Source organism: Melopsittacus undulatus, chromosome 4, assembly GCF_012275295.1.
Source record: "Melopsittacus undulatus isolate bMelUnd1 chromosome 4, bMelUnd1.mat.Z, whole genome shotgun sequence".
NCBI lineage: Eukaryota > Metazoa > Chordata > Aves > Psittaciformes > Psittaculidae > Melopsittacus > Melopsittacus undulatus.
In genome coordinates, this window is record NC_047530.1 from 51,040,443 (window position 1) to 51,061,373 (window position 20,931).

General features: G+C 41.9%; 1 protein-coding gene across 1 annotated transcript in view; it reads left to right on the top strand.

Annotated features, from left to right (window-relative positions):
* Positions 1–19,696, top strand: part of TNNT3 (troponin T3, fast skeletal type) — a 32,127-nt gene extending 12,431 nt beyond the window's left edge. Inside the window, 14 exon segments of the mRNA XM_031049006.2 lie at positions 1,652–1,666; positions 4,360–4,371; positions 5,534–5,545; positions 5,969–5,989; positions 10,137–10,155; positions 10,964–11,009; positions 11,782–11,898; positions 12,227–12,304; positions 12,561–12,674; positions 12,878–12,987; positions 13,844–13,934; positions 14,626–14,666; positions 16,800–16,840; positions 19,301–19,696. Of these exon segments, the coding sequence (XP_030904866.2) occupies positions 1,652–1,666; positions 4,360–4,371; positions 5,534–5,545; positions 5,969–5,989; positions 10,137–10,155; positions 10,964–11,009; positions 11,782–11,898; positions 12,227–12,304; positions 12,561–12,674; positions 12,878–12,987; positions 13,844–13,934; positions 14,626–14,666; positions 16,800–16,840; positions 19,301–19,677 (1,094 nt within the window). The 3' untranslated portion in view covers positions 19,678–19,696.
* The last annotated feature ends 1,235 nt before the right edge of the window (positions 19,697–20,931 follow it).

The following is a 20,931-nucleotide window of genomic DNA, read 5'->3' on the forward strand; positions in this document are numbered from 1 at the left end:
GCAGGATTGTGGGACATGCGTATCAGACAAATGCCATCTGATATGGCCACTTAAATCAGCTTTATGTGTTTAATTTCTCAGACCACTTGCACTCATATTTCAGTAGTGCTTTTCATATCCATATTCATCTTATTTCCTTGCAATATATTATTAGGCTTTTCCTCCCCCTCCATTTTATATGAGTGAAAAGTTGTTCTGACATTTCTAACGCTCTTGTCTTCCTTTGCATCTTGCTCTGTGACTCTTCCCACCCACTAAAGCTCATGAGGAAGATATGTGCCATGACTTGCAAATTCCTCTGTTTATGTCTGGAGGTGGTTGAAGAGGAGAGGATGCAAAAATACCCTCTGCACGCTTGCTGACAGCTGCTTCATACTCGTAGGATAAAAGGCATGATGAGCAATAAGTATTAACCGCTGCTCTGGAAACAATGCTTGAGGCACAAGCTGGACATTGTGTATATATTGCCCAGTGCTCCGATGTCTCTAACCAGGCTATCAGTACAGATACCAGTTGGTTTGGGGATAGGGTTCCTGAAGCTACTTCCTCTCCACCATGCACCAGGGCTGGAGGTGGGACAGCCGTGCCCTGTGGCAATGCTACATCCCTTGGTTGCATGCACCTCTTCCTCCTGTCCCACCACCACTGCGTAGTGACAAAACTCGCTTTTGCAGCAATGTATGAGGATGTATTCTATGATTCTATGTGGAGACACATCTGAAGTCGCAAGCAACAGGTGACACCAAGACATACCTAGTTTTTCTGTTGGGCTAAGAATTAGATTGAGTGTAATCGTTTTAGTTGTAGCATATTTGCAGAAAGTGCCAATCCAGAACAAAACTGTAGTTGCATGCTTTTGCCATAAATATTGGTATTTTTCTCTGTTAACATACATTATGCAAAACCAGGGGTAGCAGTGTTGCACTGTTGCTTGATTTTATAATATGAATTGAAGTCCAGATCTGCTATGAAAGTCTGTGTGATCAGCAAAATAATAAGTCATACTTAAGGAAGCATCAGCCTGCCAGCCCAAACCCATTTACCATGTCCAAACCCTTTAACTTTCAATTGTCATTCTGCCTCCCCTCTCTGCATGTCCAGCTAGGCTTTCATCAGAGACTTTATCCTGCAGGTCAGAGAGCAGTAACATGCTTGTACTTACCTTCCACATTGGTGAAAGGTGCTACAACACCAGTGGTGAAATCCTGGGCACTAAGGAAATCAATGAGAGCTCCTGTAAGCCCATTGATTTCCGCAGAGGCTGGGATTTGTGTGCACATGAATAACAGGTTGTCTATACACATTTTGCACATTCAAACCTATGGGTAATGGACTGGATTTAAATATAAGTAAATATTTATGTCAAACACAGGCTACCAATGGTACTTGATTTATAACATTATGAATATATGTTAGTCATCTGTATCTTTTATCTCCCAACATCCCCTTGTCCTTCCTCTCCATGACTTTCTAATTGATATCCCTATTTGCCCTCAATTTCTCTTTTAATTTTATTAATGTTTTTCTATTCCTTTAACCCTTCCACCCTGGCTAAAAAAAAGTGTAAGGTGTTTTTTAATCATCCTTTGTTTCTTGCTCTAATTCTCTTATCTTTCTTTGCATTTCCTTCCCTGCTACTTCCCTCTTAAAGAAGTCCATGAACCAGGTATGTGACTTCTGAATTCCTCTGCATCAATCTGAAGGGTTATTGTGTGCTGGCAATTCAATTGTGCTTGGCAATTTCACAATTGGGTCATGTTCTGAATCGGGACAAAATGAAAACTTTTCAAACAAACACCAGCAGCAACAAAAAAGGAGGAATGCCACATTTGGCAGCTATTCAAAACTGTTTTATTTTTATTTTGTCAAAACAAAACATTTTGTTCCAACTGCCCTCCCCCCTCTTTCCTTTATGGAAGCCTTCCAAATTCTGAAATTAAAATTCTATCTTAGATGCTTCTGAAGCACTGCTTTATGGATAATGTGGGGTACTAGATGATCTTAAGGTCCTTTCCAACCCTAACTATTCTATGATTCTATATATAATGTAATGCACGAACAAATCTGGAATGAGAGACTGTCACCAGGCAAAAAATGGAAAGGTTTTATTCTAGAGATGTTAATATCTGTGAAACCTTTTACGGCTATGAAACTGTTTTGTTTTTTAACCAAAATCTTAGCTAAATCTACATGAGCTTTGAAAGAATGAAATTTAATTGAAACTATGATTTCTATTGGAAAATGATACCAGTAACTCTAATATTATACTCAGGAATTCAAAGATGGTGGAAGAAAAAATATGAAAATCAAATATTAATGATAAATTGTAACTTGCAGCTTCCTTACACCTTCCACCAGTAATAATTTCCTCTGCTATGTGATGCATAATAGTGAGGATAAGAGCTAACTGTTGCATGAAAACTGTAATAACATATTTGTAAACACATATCTCAATGTATAAGCTGTAATAATAGCCATCCTCACACTGCACACAGGAAGGTTACAATGTTTATTATTTGGGAAAGCAGAAACTGAACTTGCCGCATCCTCCCAACAGTCTGTGAGAAGGAGTCTGTGCCATTTGGAGTAGCTTTATTAATGCAGCCACATCTCAGCAGCTACCCAGCTATTTCACTCTGCTGTCCACAGAGGGAGACCAGCCTCTTAGTTTAGATCAGTGCTTCAGCTAGGGTTGGAGTGAGTGAGGTGAAAGCTATCTGATTGATTTTTGCATGACTTGACTTCACACTTGAGCATCAATCTGTATGCTCCTTCCCATTTCCTTCCTGTTCTCACTGCTTCTCATTTCACACCCTTCTCTCCTCTTTCTACCCATATTCATTCTCGTCTGTTACCTGATCCCAAGTTTTTTCTGACCTTGTTTTGCACAAGTTACAGGTCATTACTACCATCCCAGCTGCTTTGCCTGCCTCTATATCCCTTTTCCTTGGTATTTATTGAACTGCTCACTCACTGCTACTTACTACTTGAGTATTCGTCTCAAGCTTTGACATACACACGAGCTTGAAATATGTGCAAAACACCACATACTGATGTAATCTGATTAACAATAAAGCCATACCTACAGCCTTCCCATATTTTCTTTTCCCTCTGTAACATAAAGCCTAACAAACAGGAAAGTTTATAAAGAAGATGTAAACATAACAAGCTTAAAAGAAAACATTTATGTCAGAGGGAGACTGTCCCAGCTTTTTGTATCACTGTCTGATTATATAGTTTTTCTGTTATTCATGCTGTCTTTTGTCTAACACATATTCCAAGTCACAGCCTTGGTGTGCAGAGTTCAGAGTTGTTGCTTTTGTGTAGTTTTTGCTCTAATACCTTTATTTTTCTTTGCTGACATTTTCCGCCTAGCCAAATGCACGAGTGACATCTAAATTCCTACGTATTAATCTGAAGCATTCCCATACATAGGAATTTGAAGATGTTGAAGAAAAACAGTCATGAAGAATCAATCCACTCTTAAGATTCCCTAAAATTTATTTCCCTAATTTAAATCCCTAAAATTTATGTAGGATATTATAATTATTGTTTGTAACTGAAGAGTAACCTTCTAAGAAGCTTAGAAGAAACAATGGAACTAGATAATCTTTAAGGTCTCTTCCAACACTGACTGCTCTATGATTCTATCACTTTAGTGCCCTTGAAAACTCTGAGGGCTGTTACTCTGCCAGGGTAGAGAGCAGGTACCTGAGCTGCTGAAACACAAGCTGCTTCCACTTGCAGGTATCTCCTGCAGCGGGATCCTGGCATGCAGGCTCAAGCAGTTTCTACACCTCTGCAGCACAGACAAGCTCTTGTGTAGACCCAACTAAGCTCCAAGTCTGACAGTGGAGGTTCTTAGATTGTAGAGCTTCACACACAAACGTAGAGATATAGCCAAAACAGTGCTTCCTTCAGTATCTCTGATATCCCCATACCTGCCGTGATTGCTAAAAGGGAATGTGCATAGCTGAAACATAGGTTTCACTGCACACTTTTAAAACTCTCTTCTTGGGTATGTTTTATTTCAAATTTGCAGATCACCAGTATTACCATTATTGCCCACTGTTAATGTATTTGCATGATATAAACTGCTGCAATTCATTAACATTCAAATTCCCTGTATCTTCCTTTTCTATGGCATCCCCTTTCTCTCTGCTCCACTCCACACCCCACTGTAATTATTCTTCTTTTCCAGTCTTGTTAACACTTTATCCCTATAACCTAGTCTGCAAATGATACTCCTTCAACCCTGTCTTACCAAAGTTTGAGGTGATCCCTTCCTAAATAACTTATTTCTAATTCTTTTATCTTCCTTTCCTATGTTTTTTCCCCTGACACTCCTATTAAATGAAGCCCCCCCTCCAGGTATGTGATTTAACTTCTAAACTCCCCAGTGTCCATCTGCTGGGACAGTGTGTGTGGAAAATGAATGCAAGGCAACCTATCTCTTAGTGGTAGCTTGTAACTTACATGACTTTGGGGTTGTTTTAATGTTTGTTTGGGGTTTTTTTCCTCAGTGAAATGTAATCAGCAGTAAGGAGGAGGAAACTCACCTCTTACATGCACATTTTACTAAACACCAGGGGAACCCATAAGCTACTACGAAAGAGTAGCTCAGCAAAAAGTGTTTGTGGAATGGGTTAAATTCTGCACAGTGGTATGAGAAAGCTTTTTTCAAATCTCAGGGCAGAGTTTATTCTATTGACTGTATACAGGGAATATAAATACTGTGAGATTCTGCGTTATTTTTATGCTTGCTTTGCAAAATAGTTTTCCATGTATGGTTGAAAAGTAAAATCTGCCCTGCAAATCTACATTGCTGATCTATTTCTGCTTTGCCAAAAAAACAGAAGAATGAAATGTAGACCTGCAAAGACTTTTAATGAACTCTTTCTTCCTACAAAGTAATCTGTAATTCTACATTACAAATGGATGTGAAGAATAGCAGTACATTTATACAGACATCGAGGTTGTCTTCAAGGAAGAAAATGGCCTGAGTTGTAGATCTAGAAAAGAGAACCAAGCTTCTCTAGAAATTAGCTGAATGCTGGTGATGAGTTACAGCAGGCATGTCAGTAGGTTTTGGAACCACACTGCATTCATTTCAAATGACTGAAACACTACTGTAAAAAAGGATGGATCCAATCGCAGTTTGAGAGTGCTGACGATGTTCATGTGCATATTTCAAATCAAGATAAACCTTGGTACACTGTGCTTTCAGGTTGTATTTTATGTCATATAATGCTCAAAAGCTTTTTCTAAGCAATGCGCTATTCTCATGAATCTGCCTTTTTCACCTAACTGAATTCCTTTCCTGTGCTATGACTTCTGTTTATATACTGTTTCAAATTTAATTGATTTATTTTACTTCAGGTTTACTTCTCACTTCATTCCCCTCTCCCCTTTTCCTCTCTGCCCCTCCTCCTATTTGGCTCAAAAGCTCTTTTGGTGTGTGAAATAACGGTTTTCTCGTTCTCATTCTCTTATTTTCCATTGCATCTTGTTCCATGACACTTCACACCTGAAGTTCAAGAGCCAGGTATGTGATATGACTTCTGATTTACTCTACCTAGTTGCAACATGAGTGTGTGTGTGTGTGTATGTGTGTATGTGTTTGTGAGAAGAGAAAACAGGAGACCTGGGTTGGTAGAAGAGAACAAATCAAGGAAAACAAATATTAACCACAGTGATCACTTGCAGCCCTTTTCTCCTTTAATCTCCATGCTTACTACTATTTTAACCTTACAGCATTTTTAACTCCTGACAGACTCTCCAGATACCTTTTCTCTCTGTCTTAATTCACTAATTCCTTTTTTTTTGTTTTTCTTCCTTTATTCCCCCAGCCTCCCTTCATGTATTCCCTGGTCTCTTTCTCAGGCTTCCAAGACCTTTAAATACCTCTTCTGTTTCTTCTTTTTTTCTATTTCCTGTCTTTCCATCACTGCTTTCACCATGACACCAGCAGAAGAAGCCCCTGAAGAAGGTATGTGATGCACCTACAGACTCTCATCCTTTTTCTCTTTCAGTGCTGGGGAAGCAGTGTTAAGAACACTGACCTTGTTCAAGAACAAAGAGAGCATGGGAGGGAAATGGTCTGTCTGGATGGCTCTGAATGAACATGGAGAAAAGGCCTGTATGTTTGCCGAACTGAATCACCAAAAAGGTCTTTCTTCTTGTTCAATCTCCAGAGTCCAAAGTTCCCAGCATAGAAGGGAGGGAGTGGGGTCAGTTGCCCTGAGGAGAACAGTGTCTGTCATGGATTCACTATTGTGCTTCTTCTCTTTTGCTTTTGTCCTTCAACCTACAGCTGATGAAGGCGGCGAATACTATGATGGTAGTTCAGTGTTGTCGTAGGACAACAAAGTCATCTTTGTAACATCTCACTCCTACTTTTGTATTTGTTTCTCGCTTGATTTTGAAATCAGGAACTGGGCCAAAACATCTCTGCCACAAAGAATTGTTCACTGTGTATATCCAATCACTCTCAGGGGGGTCACTGTTGTATAGAGAAGCTTGTACATCCTCATTAGGATAGTAGATGGTGAAAACCAAGCTCTAGAAGCTTGCTCTGGACTTATCTTTCACCTAGGACCCGTTGTGTCATAGCTCCCAGCTACAAACCTTTTCTATACACCCAAAATCAGGAAAGTCTCTTAAATCCCAACGCTTACTTGAAAATGGAGATGAGCCCTGCATAGACATGCCTTCCTCACTAAACTTTAGGAATCTTCAGGCCTGAATGTACAGACATTTAAACTTCTGCTTCAGCCATGCACTTAAAATTGTATGAAACATCAAGCATGTGAATACATTTGTTCAGACTGGTGGGGCAGGCCATGGGCATAATAGAGTGTGTTTGTAATACCTGGTTGAATGGGCACTGGAGCACATGGGTGGGGACAGGACTCATGTGAAAGGACCAAATCTAAATGTTTGCAAAGGCAGTTTTGCTCTTTTAGGTGGGCAAGACAACTGAGAACCTCTGGACCAAATTCAAAACCAGTTGAAATGTATAGAAAGATGCTCCCAGACCTTTACAGGCCTTTGAAGTAGCTCTGTTGTGTTCTGACTGCACCAACCCCTATAACACCTGGCCAGCTGTTTCGAAAGACAAAACCCATCGCCACTTGAAAGCACTCTCCATTTTCTTGTTTCCTTGTTTTGTTTTGGGTTTTTTGTAGATTTTTTCTTTTTGTTCATTTCTTTTTTATTTTTCTTTCTCATTTTCCAGGCTTTTTTCTCACTTAGGGAAATACCCTGAGGACCTTTTCTGAGCCCCTTTCTCTCCTTTTTCTCTTTCTTTCCTTCCTTTTATTTTTAATAGCATATTGATTTCTCTGCCCTCTCCCAAGGACACAGTGTGAGTTAGATATGCTACTTCTGAGAAGTGGGATTAAGGGAGGGTGTTTAGGGATTTCTGAACAAAATAAAGGCAGTTCAGATGGATTCACAGAAAAGGGGAGCACCATGTGAATACTTCACAGATAGCGCAGGAGAAATCAAGATTGTATTTGTGGTAGTATGTACTCTTCCTGCACTAACCCGTTTGGAAACCAGGAACTCACGAGACTCTCTAATCACCAGGGCAATGTACTTGGATTTCCAGTGGCTCTTGCCTTCTTTTGGCAGGGTTGTATGAGGGGATTTTGTCACAGCTCCATGGTTCATCAGCAGAATGACCAGAATGTCAGTCAAAATCCACCCCAGGAACAGGAATTTGCTATGACAATTCCTGCTTGTCAACAATTTTTGGCCCAGTTCCTTGACTCAGTGTCTTGAAAGAAGGGGCATTTCAAAATAAATCACATCCTTGAGCTGCTTTTGGTGCATACAGTATGGACCGATGCCGGGTCATGCACTGCAATGGACAGATTTATTGCTGTTGATTTTTTAATAATGGCTTCTATTTCTTTGTTGTCCCCTTTTCTGGTTTTCTGGAGGTCCCTTTAAACATTCTAACTACAATTTCTTATTTCAAGAACAAAACTAACCTTAATTTTTCTTTTTATTTTTACAACGGTTTGTTGGTTTGATTAAGCTCAGAGTGCTGATTTGGTAGCAGCTGAAAACAAATTCACAGTTATTGACAGACAGATGTTGATCCTGGCAACCAAGGTCAACAAACAAACCCATTTTTTCTCCCCCCTCTCTCTGAAGTGTAACTAACTGGCAGCTTTAATTTCAACAGGAATGTTTATGAAAATTATCTGGGTATATCATAAAGGAAGGGAATCCTGTGTGAATAACATCCCTAACAGACTGGTTAAGTGCTATTAATTTTCCTTTCTCCAGGTAGAAAACAATTAAACTAATGTGTTAAGAAGCTCACTGGCTATTTAAAAGCAAAACAATTTAAAAAATAACTGGAGAAATACACAAGTATGCTGTTGGCTAAAGGTATTTTTTTTCAGGAGTGGTTTGTGACTTCCTTTATATGAGTGGTTTACACCACTCTTTTCATTACATGTTGTCTATTTTATTAGCATTGCTCTAGCATCTAAAGGCCTCAGCTGAGATCTGTTCTGGTAGGCAGTGATCTTGCAGTAAATGAGGAAAATCTACCCCCCAAAATTTCATTACTGAAATTGGTGTGGGAAAGTGTGAAAGAAAGGAAAGGTTGGGTTCTGGTCTCTTTTAAGCACCTCTAAAACCTTTGCTCTTAATTATCCCAATAACTTATTTCCAGGCACTTTCTAATTATTTTTTATCCAACATCCTTATAACTGAGGTCTCCACCAAATATTTTCCAGTATTAGTTTTTGCTGGTTTTCCCTACAATGTTTTCTTTTACTTTATCCTACTCTGTTCCATTCGTTATTCCCAATTTCCTCCATCAATCCCGAAATAGCTGGATGCAAATAAACATTTGAAAATACAGCTTTCTGTATCATGATATGGATAGCAGGGCTCGTGTACCCACTTCTGAGGGAGGCGGCTTTTACTTTTACTTTAAAAAGCTTCTGGGTTTGTTTTTTTTTTACCAGATGCAATAGGCAGTGAGCTTTTTACCTCGGTTCCTCCCACTGAACCAGCACAGGGAGAGTCTTGTATTGTAGGATCCAGCAGCATCCTGAAAGTTCAAACATAGTGTGTGGTTATGAAAGTCAACCTGGGTCCCTGTGAGACTGGGCCAGAATAAACACACAGGTTTAATTTACTTCTATTTGTGAGAATAACAGTGCTGAACTTACTGGCATTACACTGGAGTTAATAACTAAAGTTTAAAAAGCATAGTAGGGAGGGGAATTGATCACAGCACAAATGTTAAGCAAGTAACTCATAAGACAGCACACTTCTGAGAGCCAGGGAAAGGTCACTTGTGGCAGGGGAACACTGCTGACTGCCAGAGGGCCCAAGCTGACAGTCTCTGTGATGGTTTAGCCCACGTATCAGGGCATTATACCTCTCCTGGAGATGCAAAGATCATTCCCATTAATGCCTATGGGAATTTTGCATGTACCTCAGCAGGAGAGTGTGCTTGCTAAGAGAGGATGGCCTTTCCAAGCTGGGTTTGAGGAGCACCACACAGTGCAGAAGAATAAGCAACATCCCTATGGCACCAAGGTACCTCAGGGATGTGTGCCCTGAGTTATCCTGGGAGCCAATGAACCTGGGGAAAATGTGTGTCATGAAGCTATTTCCCTCCCGGCCTACAAGTAAGGTGCTTGATCAAAACTGTGAGAGCCTAGTTATCATTGGCACAACTGTTAATTCAGGTTAACGTTAGCAAAAGAAGTGCTGTTTGGAAAAGGCAACTTGTTCTTCTACCCTCCAGCCCAGCTGTCCTCCTTAGAACTTTGGTCAGGGTGGTTTGAGAAAAATAGTTTTATATTTACATGAAACCATTGCTTTCCAGAGCCTATGTCTGGGACTTTTATACAGTCTCTTGATTCTTTTCTGCCAAATTCTGTTTCAATGGTAAAAACAGATTCACTCCTAGCAAAAGGGGTATGTGAGCGTGTGTATTTCTTTTGGAAGTGCTTGAGATTTAACCAGTTTCTCTGGGATGCTTCCCCTAAGGTTAAATTTCCCTTCCCTCCTTTTAACTTTAGCAGCTGGTGTGATCTCTATTGTTCTAACTGTTCTCCCTCTTTTTCCCTTCCTGTTTTGGGCCATGTTTCCAAATACAGAGGAGAGGCCTAGAATAAAGTAAGTATGAGGGGCAGAGAGTTTCAAAACCTTGGAATCATTTTTCTTCTCTAGCAGAAGCCCTTATATTGCCTATTGGGCAAATGGCCACTAGAAAGAAGCCTTTATCCAAACCTCCCTTGTGCAACCTCCAGCTGTTGCTGCATGCCTTTCCAGGATGTCTGCTTCAGCCAGAGGATGCCTTAGCAGTAGTTACCAGCCAGGGTCTTGAGACCAGTTCTTGACAGTCAGAGGACTGGTGAACTGACCAAGATACAGCAACCCCACAGTAGGTGACACAACAGTAAACCTTCTGTGAGAGGCCATGGCTGGGAAAATATCCATCTATCCAGGACTGCTGACAGTAAGAAGGGTTGCAAATGTTGGGTGGGATGACCTGAGTTTAACTAAGGTTTCCTATGGACCTTCTGACTCTGGGCCCCAGGACCTTCCTTTCCCACTCTGCCAGCTGCTCAGAATGGAGGGCGCAGCACTGTGCTGACAGCCTTGTGCACCAATGTCTTTCTGTGTGGTAGGGAATGACCATAGGCTTTGGGAATGAGAAGCATTTTTAGGGGGTAACTCCCTGCCCTGCCTGACTTTCCAGGAAGGACAATGATCCTTAGTGCAGTCCTGGAGTAGTTTTCCATTGACTTGCTGTTTCACCCCCTGTATCTCCATCAACATTCCTTTTTGTCAACATCATTCCTGAGGGCAGGACAGGGCAGGATGTGCTATTTAAAAACCCGCCTGTTCTATAAGATTCAAATCCTTCTCTTTTTTTTTTCTTTCTTTTTTTTTTGTTTGTTTTGGTTTTGACTCTCTGCAGACTAACTGCTCCTAAAATACCAGAGGGTGAGAAAGTAGATTTTGATGTAAGTATTCTTGAAACTAGCTGTGTTTGTCTGTCTGTACCTGAGCTATACACATGTGTGCAAACCTGCATAACTCATCTTGTAGTGGATATTGCTGAGGATAAAGTCAAGGACAAAAGCATGAATGCTTTGCCACCTGTTTTCAGTGAAAGACTACTCTCTAGTCCCTGAAACTCTCCAGATGGATTTGCTGATAATGTGATTAAGCTAAAGTCATGTATTTCTTTTTTGTTTTCCTTGAATATTTTAAGCTGATATATAAAGAAAGGAGAAAGTCAATGGTTTAGGAGATCTCAGATTCCCTGTCCCATTCTTGTAAATGGTCTGAAAGTTGCACATTGAAATAGAACAGGTGTATGCATATCTGTTTCTATGAAATACTACCTAAAATGACAATAATAAACAGAGATCCAAGTACTTTCCTAGAAAGTTGATAGATACTCTGGTGTTGAAAATCTCCACAGAAATATCTGCTTTGCCGAAAATGCAGGAACATATCTAGGTAAGATTCATATGTCAAAGCAAAGTGGAGGTAGCTAAACAAAGCCAGGGATAAAATAAAGTGTGATGGGAGATATGGATTCTGTTCCCTTCTGGGCTTCTGACTGTCTCTGACCTTCATCAACAGCTGTTTAAGCTAATCCCATGGTTCCATGGATATCTGCAGATATTTTCTGCTTTTGTTTCTCTATGTAGGCAGGATGCTAGGAATGTCCAGAGCATGCTCACAGAGCAATATGGGCTTACTTAATGCATTTTCCTGCTCCTCTAGGACATCCAAAAGAAAAGGCAGAACAAAGACCTGATTGAACTACAAGCCTTGATTGACAGCCACTTTGAAGCCAGGAGAAAGGAAGAGGAAGAGCTGGTTGCCCTCAAGGAGAGAATTGTGAGTCTGCCATTTCCCTGTACTAGACCGAGAAATCCTCTGTAGGTGAGAATCCGTTAGTCCACAGTCAGACTTTGGCAGAAAGCTGTATTGCTATCTACAGCAGTGACTGCTCTAGTCAACAACAAACGGCTTCTCCCCCCACCTGTTTCCTCTCTCAGCCTCTTGTTTTACACCTGGGAATTGCACATGGGACCCTTCTGCATGTTCTGGCAAGGGAGTAGGTTGTTCACTTTCTACAAATCAAAGCTCTGGGCTGTGGGGTGTAATACTGGAGGCAGATAAAGCCACAATGATGACTCAATGCCTCTGCCACTGCCTCTTGCAGGAGAAGCGTAGAGCTGAAAGAGCAGAGCAACAGAGAATCCGGGCTGAGAAGGAGAAGGAGCGTCAGGCAAGGCTTGCGGTAAGTGTCTTTGCATCTCTCTCCTTATCTCAGCATCAAATTGAAAGTGATCTCTAGAGACAGAAAAACCTACAGGTTCTACCTTTCTCAGTCAAAAGAAGAAATGATCACCCTTTAAGCAGGTGCAGGAAACAGGAGCTGCCAATTCTCATTAACGTGCTTACCTGATCACATTCTCTGCAGTGAAAGTGGCTGCTGTGGAAGCTGTGAGTCTCCCCTAGAGTAACTTGCTGCTTCTGTGTGTTGCACTCCACAGGAGGAAAAGGCACGGAGAGAGGAAGAAGATGCCAAAAGAAAAGCTGAGGACGATCTCAAGAAGAAAAAAGCTCTGTCCTCCATGGGTGCCACATACAGCAGCTATCTGGCTAAGGTAAAAAACATGGATTGGAGGAAGAAATATGGAATAGTTAAACCACAGGGCTGACTGGGAACAGTCTTTATTACAATTTGAGAAAAGAGCTCAAATTCCCTTCTTATGGATCCCTAGCACATTGTCTTACATGCTTGTCACTGAGATTGTTTCATTCAGGCTGAATTTCTGCAGTCTGACATTAATTGATGTTCTGAAAACAGGCTGATCAGAAGAGAGGAAAGAAGCAAACAGCTAGAGAGACAAAGAAGAAGGTCCTGGCAGAGAGGCGCAAGCCCTTGAACATCGATCATCTTAGTGAAGACAAGCTGAGGTAACATGCTTATCCTAACATACTGAAATTTGGTCTTATGGTCATAGAGACTTCCCTAGTGAAAAGAGGACATAGAGGAGAGTGTCTTCCTTGAAATTCATCAGGAACAATGTTAAGTTTTGCCCTTCCTTGACATGGAGGATGGTGGGGAAATAGAGATGTGGGGAATTGTTGAAATGATTTGGTAGCCACCCAGCTATGGTCCTGGCATAGCTCAGCCTCTCATGCTAATTAGAATTATTCATTTATGCAACTAGGTCCAAACTTTAAAACCAGTTCCGAGTTTAGTTGAACAAACATATAGATTGGTATCTGCAGCATGCCCAGGGGGGAATTATTGCTGCGAAGGTATGAGTACCTATCTCCACTAAGGCTGGAGGCTTGGGAGCTGATTGCTCTGCTGCAGACAGAGCAGTCATCAGGTGACAGTCTGACCTATACACATTTAAGTTTACATGTATCTGAAGATGAGGGTGGCTTACCTCAGCCCTGAAACAGATGAGATTGAACAACAGCAGCTGCTCTGTTCATCTGAGTGGCCTTCAGAGTCCTCTTTCCTTCTCATCTGATCCAAGAGGACTCTTTTCTTTAATTAGGAGTTATAGAGGAAATTAAATCTATAGGAAATATGTTAGTGTGTGATTCATGCAACAGTGCAAGTGTAAAAGGTGAGAAGGTGAGAAAAATGTGACTGTGAAAATGGTGAGTAACTTTCAGAGATGGAAAGGGTTTGCAGGAAGATATGTGAACTTCATTGAATAAAACCTGAAAAGCCTCATTACTAGTGCCATAAAAACTGTAGAAAATATATGATGTGATGTACTTTTCCTATCTTCCTTTCCCCGTAAACACACAGGGACAAGGCTAAGGAACTGTGGGACTGGTTATACCAGCTGGAGACTGAAAAGTATGACTTTACAGAACAGATCAAGAGGAAAAAATATGAGGTGAGTTGAGAAGCCATTTTGCTAATGGCTCTGGGTCGAAAATGTAGACATTTCTGTGACTTCTCTAGCAAAAGCCTTCTGGTGATATCATTTGGGTTTCCAATGCCCTTTTGCAGTATTTAAGCAGCAACACACCTGGAACTGCATTCCCCTCACATACATACTTGGTCTGGATTTCACATTTTAGGCTAAAATTGAATAAATCACTCTCAAGGTTTTCAGTGCCTCATGCAAAGGCAAATCCAAATGGAAAATGGACTCCCCATTCTCTGCTCAAACATATCTTGTTCATTCTTGTTTATCTATTGGTAGCAGTGGCCTGAAAATTCAATGACTCTCAAGTCACTAATTTCTATCGCAAAGTAATATTTTTAAATCCATCTTTGCTTTCACACTTGAACGTTGTAAGTTTTATTCCCATCCCAGACAGATTCCCTGTGGACTTGAGCTCTCTGGAGTCACCAAAAACTGTCTCCAGACAGGAGCATCTGGCTGAAGTGTCATATGGTAACAGAAAGTGGATGTGTTTCCTTCACAGTCACAGGATAGGGCTGCACTCACCTACATCAGGATTCAGTTGCTGAGAAATCCTACTGGATCTCGGTCTCACTCTACTTTTAATTCCCAATCACACAGACACATACTGACAGGGAATGAACAACACCATTGTAACTCTCTCAATCTCTCTTAGCTTTTAACAATGCGTTGCAGGCTGCAGGAGCTTTCCAAATTGTAAGTACAATGAACTTGCCTGTGTAACTGCAGCAGCAAAGGCTACCAAATGCATGAGCCTGCCGCATGGTCAGAGGCCAGGTGCCAGGCAGAAACTGGTGCTTGGCTTCAAGTGCAGAGAGAAAAGAGAAAACTGGATCTTGTGTCTCTCCCTTCCTTTTTCTCTCCCCTTCCATTCATTGAAAAGAGATGAAGTGGTGATTCAGGAAAAGGGTCAGGGTCCAACAAGGATGTGGTTAAAGAACAGAGTATGCAACTCACTCAGACCATCTCTAAAATAATACCCTATCCAAACCTCTGGTATTGCATGCATGAGGGAATCACCCTGATGCACCTGGGATACATGCAGAGGCTTGGACTTCACAGAAAAGAATGGTATGGGCTTTGGAAAGATTTTCCACCTTGTGGTACATGCTTATCCAGATCCAAAATATTGGTTAACAGTCGATTGGGTGTGGGAAAACAGTATTTAAAGCAATGCCAGGGATATTTACATGCTATGATAATGAAGCCTCTGCATAAACAAAAAGCTGGGTGGCTGCTGATGAAAAGCAAGGGGAGAAAGTACAAAGAATGAGCAAAGTAGAAAGAAAATGCACAGCTGAGTTGAGAGAAAAAAAGTGGGAGAGAACCAAAGGGAAGATTATGGCAGGGAAAAAAAGTGAGGAGAAAGATAAGTGAGAACAGCAAAGAGAATGAAAGAGATACAAGCAAGTATGCAAGGGAGAGACAAAGGAAGGAGCTGGGACACACAGGAGTGGAGCTGTTCTTTAGCTCTAGTGCCTGTTGCTCTTTGGTGCTTCATTGGAGAGTTAGTGTTATAGTCACTATCACAAAGTTATTACTGAAGGTAAGTCTTAAGTCCTTGGGTCAAACTGGCAACAGCTGGTCCTCCTCCACACTCGGGAGAATAACTTGGTTGCAAACAATAATTTAAACCACTTCAGCAGATATTAAAACCTTCGTGAGTAAGTACGAAAGTAGGTGATATTTTGATCCTTCATTTCTTGTGTTGTCTTGTTTCTTCTAATGTTTCAGTCTCTTACTTTGTTTCTGTTTGCCACGGAAAGAAACGAGCCACGTAAGACTGGATGTTAGGCCAGCTGGAACGTACGACTTTTGTTTTTACTTGTTTTAGACTTGAGAATGTCATGTTGGGTCATCATTTCTTGGACTTGTAGAGCCAAAAGCAGAAGCAAAGCATATGTCGTGGCAAGTGCATTTTTCTAGCCCAGGAAAGTTAGGCAGAACCCTGACTCAGTTACAAATGAGGGGCAAAAGAGAGCTCTCTATCACACCCTAGTTCTTGTGGGCTTTTCCAGTACCTTCACTGGGACAGTCCTAGGATTTTCGGTAGTGAGTCCAGGGCTATGGGCCAGGACTGAGGTGGTAAGTCAGACCATAAGGTGTTCATCCTGTGCAAGGTATGTGTTTACTTTCCCGTGCATCAGGCTGGAATATAAAATTTACTCACGGCTACATTAAGAGATGTTCCATCTTGTAGGACAGACTCTCTAGTGGCTTTCAGTCATCAACAGATCTGGGGAAGGTCTTCAGAACCCTCACTTCAACCTTTTCCTTCACAGTTGCTGAAGCTCTTCTTGCATATTTTCTTCTTTAGACCCTTTAAAAGTCATCTTTTCTTATTAAATGAGCTGCTGGGAAGTTGGTAACTGAAACCTATCTTCCACTCTTGAGGTCTCCTTCAAAAATCACTGAAGCTCTTTGAGCTTATGCACTTCCTAATATGTAGGAGTCGGAGAACAGTGAGAAGGTAAGGTGATGGAGCCATCCTAGAGCTTTCCAGCTGGCCAGGGTGACACATTCCAGTTTGCTCGCCTGAAGTCTTACATACAAGTTCATAGGAGATTAATTTGTATATGTCAGAACTGTTCTAAAAGGGTTATAAAACTCTAGTTCCTCTGTCCCTGGATGCATCAAATTGGCTTGCAGCTTTATTGCCAAGGAGCAACATTCTCTCCTTCAAGCAAGGGTGAGCTTTTATTTCCGAGGAAGTATTAATCTCCACCTCAGCCATCTGTTTCCAGCATTTCAGCAGGTAAAACTCCCCTCTCCATGAGGGAACAAGGTTTCTTTATCTGTAAAAACCCTGGTCATGTGTGTTGTTTGCAGATTGTCACCCTCAGGAACCGGATCGATCAGGCTCAGAAGCAGTAAGTACCTTCCAAGCTCCTGGCTTGGGTATATCTTCTCAGTGTTCAAAGTAGTCACTTCAGCCTCAACACCGACATTTTCTTATCGCAATGAAATGAGGCTAGAGATGGAAGGGCAACTACCATCCTGCCTCACATTGAGAAAATGAAGGGGAAACTGAAGTGAATGTAACAGCTAACAAGAAAAATAATGTTTCTTCACACCATGTCTGCAAGATTTCCATCTGCTTATTGCTGGGGTTTTCAAACACCTGACTGAGGTGCTTTGAATACTTGAGGGAATACAACCTTTGTTTACAAAGGGTAAACAAGTGGTTGCTAGGATTATAAGGAATGGTGTGTAACAAGACTAACATAATGGGATTACTGTTGTGTGTTCTTGTCACTCATCATCTTTCCCTCACTTTCCTTCCCCACGAGACTTCTATTTCATTAGATTTTTGAGTTGTGTATCTGTAACTATTCTACAGTGGACTTACAAGAGACCAGGGCTAGACCAAACCTCAGGGCTAGGGGTGTAGAAAACTGACAGACACAGAGAAGGAACTGCAGGGAAGCAAGAGAAGAGAGCTTTCCAGTGCTTCTGTATCGTCTTAGAAAAGTCATGTCACGAATGAAGTGGTGGTCTTTGGTGACATCGTCGTATGACAGGAGTGACCAGACATTGCTTTCCCACTTCCCCAAGCCACCCTGGCTTAGCAGATGAATGTAAGGCTGGGGCCTCCGTTGTCTGTAGATGCCAAACATACAGATTGACCTTCCCATGTTATTTTCTGTAAACAGCTGTAGGCTGATAAACCTCACCAGACTGTGCAGCTGCAGAAGGATATCATGGTTTGTCTGGGTGCTGCTGCTCATCTGAGGGCCACTACCACACCATGCACAACAGACTGTACCATTACTGCATGCTTATTCCCCCAAAATACATGATATTATCTTAGGACATAATTTGAAAAGGTTGCACTGAGAAGCCCACAGCTCATGAGATTTCTGTGTACTTAAATTCGTAACCACACTAGATGTTATCATTCCAAAGCAGCGCCTGCTGAATGTGTTATATGAGGATCAAGTGAGCCTTTGCTTCAGACTTTATTAAGTCTCCTTAAGCACACTCCAAAAGGTTAGGTATAACATCAAACATCACAGGTGCTTGTGGAGATGAAAGGACTCTGCCTTCATTTGAGGAGCTACACAAGTCTATACTGGGTTTTGAACCTGCAGAAAGGCTGGCAAATGGGACACTAAGATGAATTTAAGAGAAGCAGAAAATGCTCTGCTCTTTGTCATGTAAAAGGTCAATTTTTCAAATCAACTGAGTCTAACTTAGTCAAAAGGTAAAGTATCCACTATATGTATGTCTGTGTCACTGTGCTACATCCTTCTGTAAAAATGGCTAGTGCTCTTGAACCAATTCACAGGGCAGGCCCACGAAAATCTCCCCAGATGTGTTGTCCATATCTTTTTTTCTGCTTCCTGGAGGAAAGAGTGGTTTGAAGAAGGCCTCTCTGTTGATAGCAAGGCTCTACCACCTTGTGCCCCAACCCCTTTCTCTGCCATGTCAAAGAGCTGCCCCCAGTTTGCATGAGCTTTGGTTCAAGAAGCCTCATCGTCACGTGTGTGAGATGGAAAGGTTTGGTGGTGTGCTGAGCCCCAAAAGCCAAGGTGCTGCCCATGGGAGCCAGTGCAGAATCTAACTCAACTAACTTCATGCCTGGCCCCTCTTTGACTCCAGGCATGCCTGCTTCTTGGTCAGAAGGTAAGTGGCTTGCATGCAGGATTGCCCTTCTGTGTGCAGGAAGGTACTATATGGAGAGTTTGCCCCAGGCGCTTTGTGTGGGGAGTGTAGCTGGACTGATCCCACATACATCATGAGCAAGATAAGGACATTGATATGAGGGGAGGCCTAAAAAGTTATTTGGACTGTTTTGGAGGCTCTTGCTCTCATAAGGAAGGAAGAAGCCATTCTGCCTTTACTAGAGCAAAGCAATTCTTAGTCATATTTAAATTATTGTTTGGCTTTTTGCTTCCACTACTAGATGACTAGAGCACCTGGGAAATTTGTCCAGAGCTTCCTGATAATGAGGAAATTTTATCCAGAAAAAGCTCTAAATCCTAAAATAGCAGATTTGAATTCAGGACACATCAAGTCTGTGGCTGGATAGTCCAGCCATTTAGTTTTGAGACCACATAGACTTCTCTCTTGATAATGCAGGAATCTGGAAGGGTTCATCTCTTTCAGGCATGCACAACCTGACCTTTCACTGAAAGCCTGAGGAGGAGTATCTCCCCACAGTAGCAACAGTATTTTTCTCAGGGCATGCTCTATGGCAAGTGTGCCCAACACGTGAGAACAGAAAGCAGCTCAATCCTAATCTTAGAGTCAGAAATGCACAAGTGGTCACAGAGTTCCACAGCTTCCATCACGCTGACATGTTTTTCTTTCTTTTTGTATTATATCAGCAAGAAGGCAGGACCACCCAAGGGCAAGGTTGGCGGGCGCTGGAAGTAAAGAACCAGGCAGGATGGCCCTTAGTGGAGTGCCAAAACCCTGCTGGTCTCCTCTTTCTTCCTTCACCGATTACTTGTATTCCTATGCATCAATGCTAACAAAAATCACAACATCAGCCTGCATTGGCTATTGCTGCTGCTTTTCTTCTTTTTCTTCCTGGAGGGGTCTGTCGGCTTCCTCAGTCAAAAGGAAGCAGGTTCCCTGTGGAACTGAAATGACTCCTTGCTGGCATCTTCAATTCCTGCTGAGCATGTTCTTCATCCTCCTGATACCATCCCTATGCTGTCCTGTAGATTGCTGTGTACAAATCTCTGGATTTTGTAAATAAAGCACAACTAGTACCTACTCCAATGACAGCCTTCTGGAACAGTGTTTCACGTTTTATTTAACGGCATCCCATTTTGCAAGGATTTGGGAGTTGCTCCAAATCTTTTAATATCATTTGATCCAGCTCTACAACTGGGAATGACGCTCAATATCACCAACAAAGACCCAGGACTGGGGGCCTATTTTACAGCCACCATACAAGCTGGCTGTTCTGGGGGAGCTTGTAATCTTGATGCCAAATACCACTGAAATTGACTTAAAAGTTCAAGTGATGGAGGGAATCAAAGAGTCATGAATAAGGAGCAAATCCATAAAAGTGGTAGTTTTTAGCACACAGCATTTCTTAAATGCAGACAAGTCACAGTAGAATACAAAGAATGATTAATTCAAATATTTATATCAAAGTGTTTATCAAGGCTATCAACGTACATATAATATTAAAGCCCAATACTAAAGTGTGAATTACTTGGTTAATTCGGTGTAGATGTCAAAACACAAATGGCTGTTACTATATTTGGGATGTGGGCTGTTCTGTAGGGCCTCTTGCCTTTTGCCAACCCTTGAAATGCCCTCTTGGAGGGAAGTCCACCAGGGTTTCCATTATGTTTCCAAAATGTTTTCCTCATGTTTCCAAACTTGTGGCTGTTTCTGGTGCCTATGTTCACATTCTGTCTCTCTGTTAGCGCATGCTATGCCATCATATATTCATAGGATCATCTAGTTCCAACCCACATACTGTTGGCAGGGACAGTTTTGCAATGCTACAGGCTTGGGGAAGAGTGGCTGGAAAGCTGCTTGGTGGAAAAGGACCTGGGCTGCTGAACATGAGCCAGCTTGTGTCCAGGCAGCCAAGGAGGACGACAGGATCCAGGCCTGTATCAGAAACAGCACAGCCGGCAGGGCCAGGACAGTGATCATCCCCCTGTACTCAGCACTGGTGAGGTCACACCTCAAATCCTGTGCTCAGCTCCGGGTCCTTCACTGCAAGAGAGACATGGAGGTGCTGGAGCGGGTCCAGAAAAGGGCAATGGAGCTGGTGAAGGGTCTGGAGAATAAATCTTATGAGGAGCAGCTGAGGGAGCTGGGGGTGTTTAGTCTGGAGAAGAGGAGGCTCAGGGGGGACCTTACTGCTCTCTATAACTACCTGAAAGGAGGTTGCACTGAGGTGGGCGTCAGTCTCCCAAGTTACAAGTGAAAGGACAAGAGGAAGTGGCCTCAAGCTGCATCAGGGGAGGTTTAGAGCGGATATTAGGAA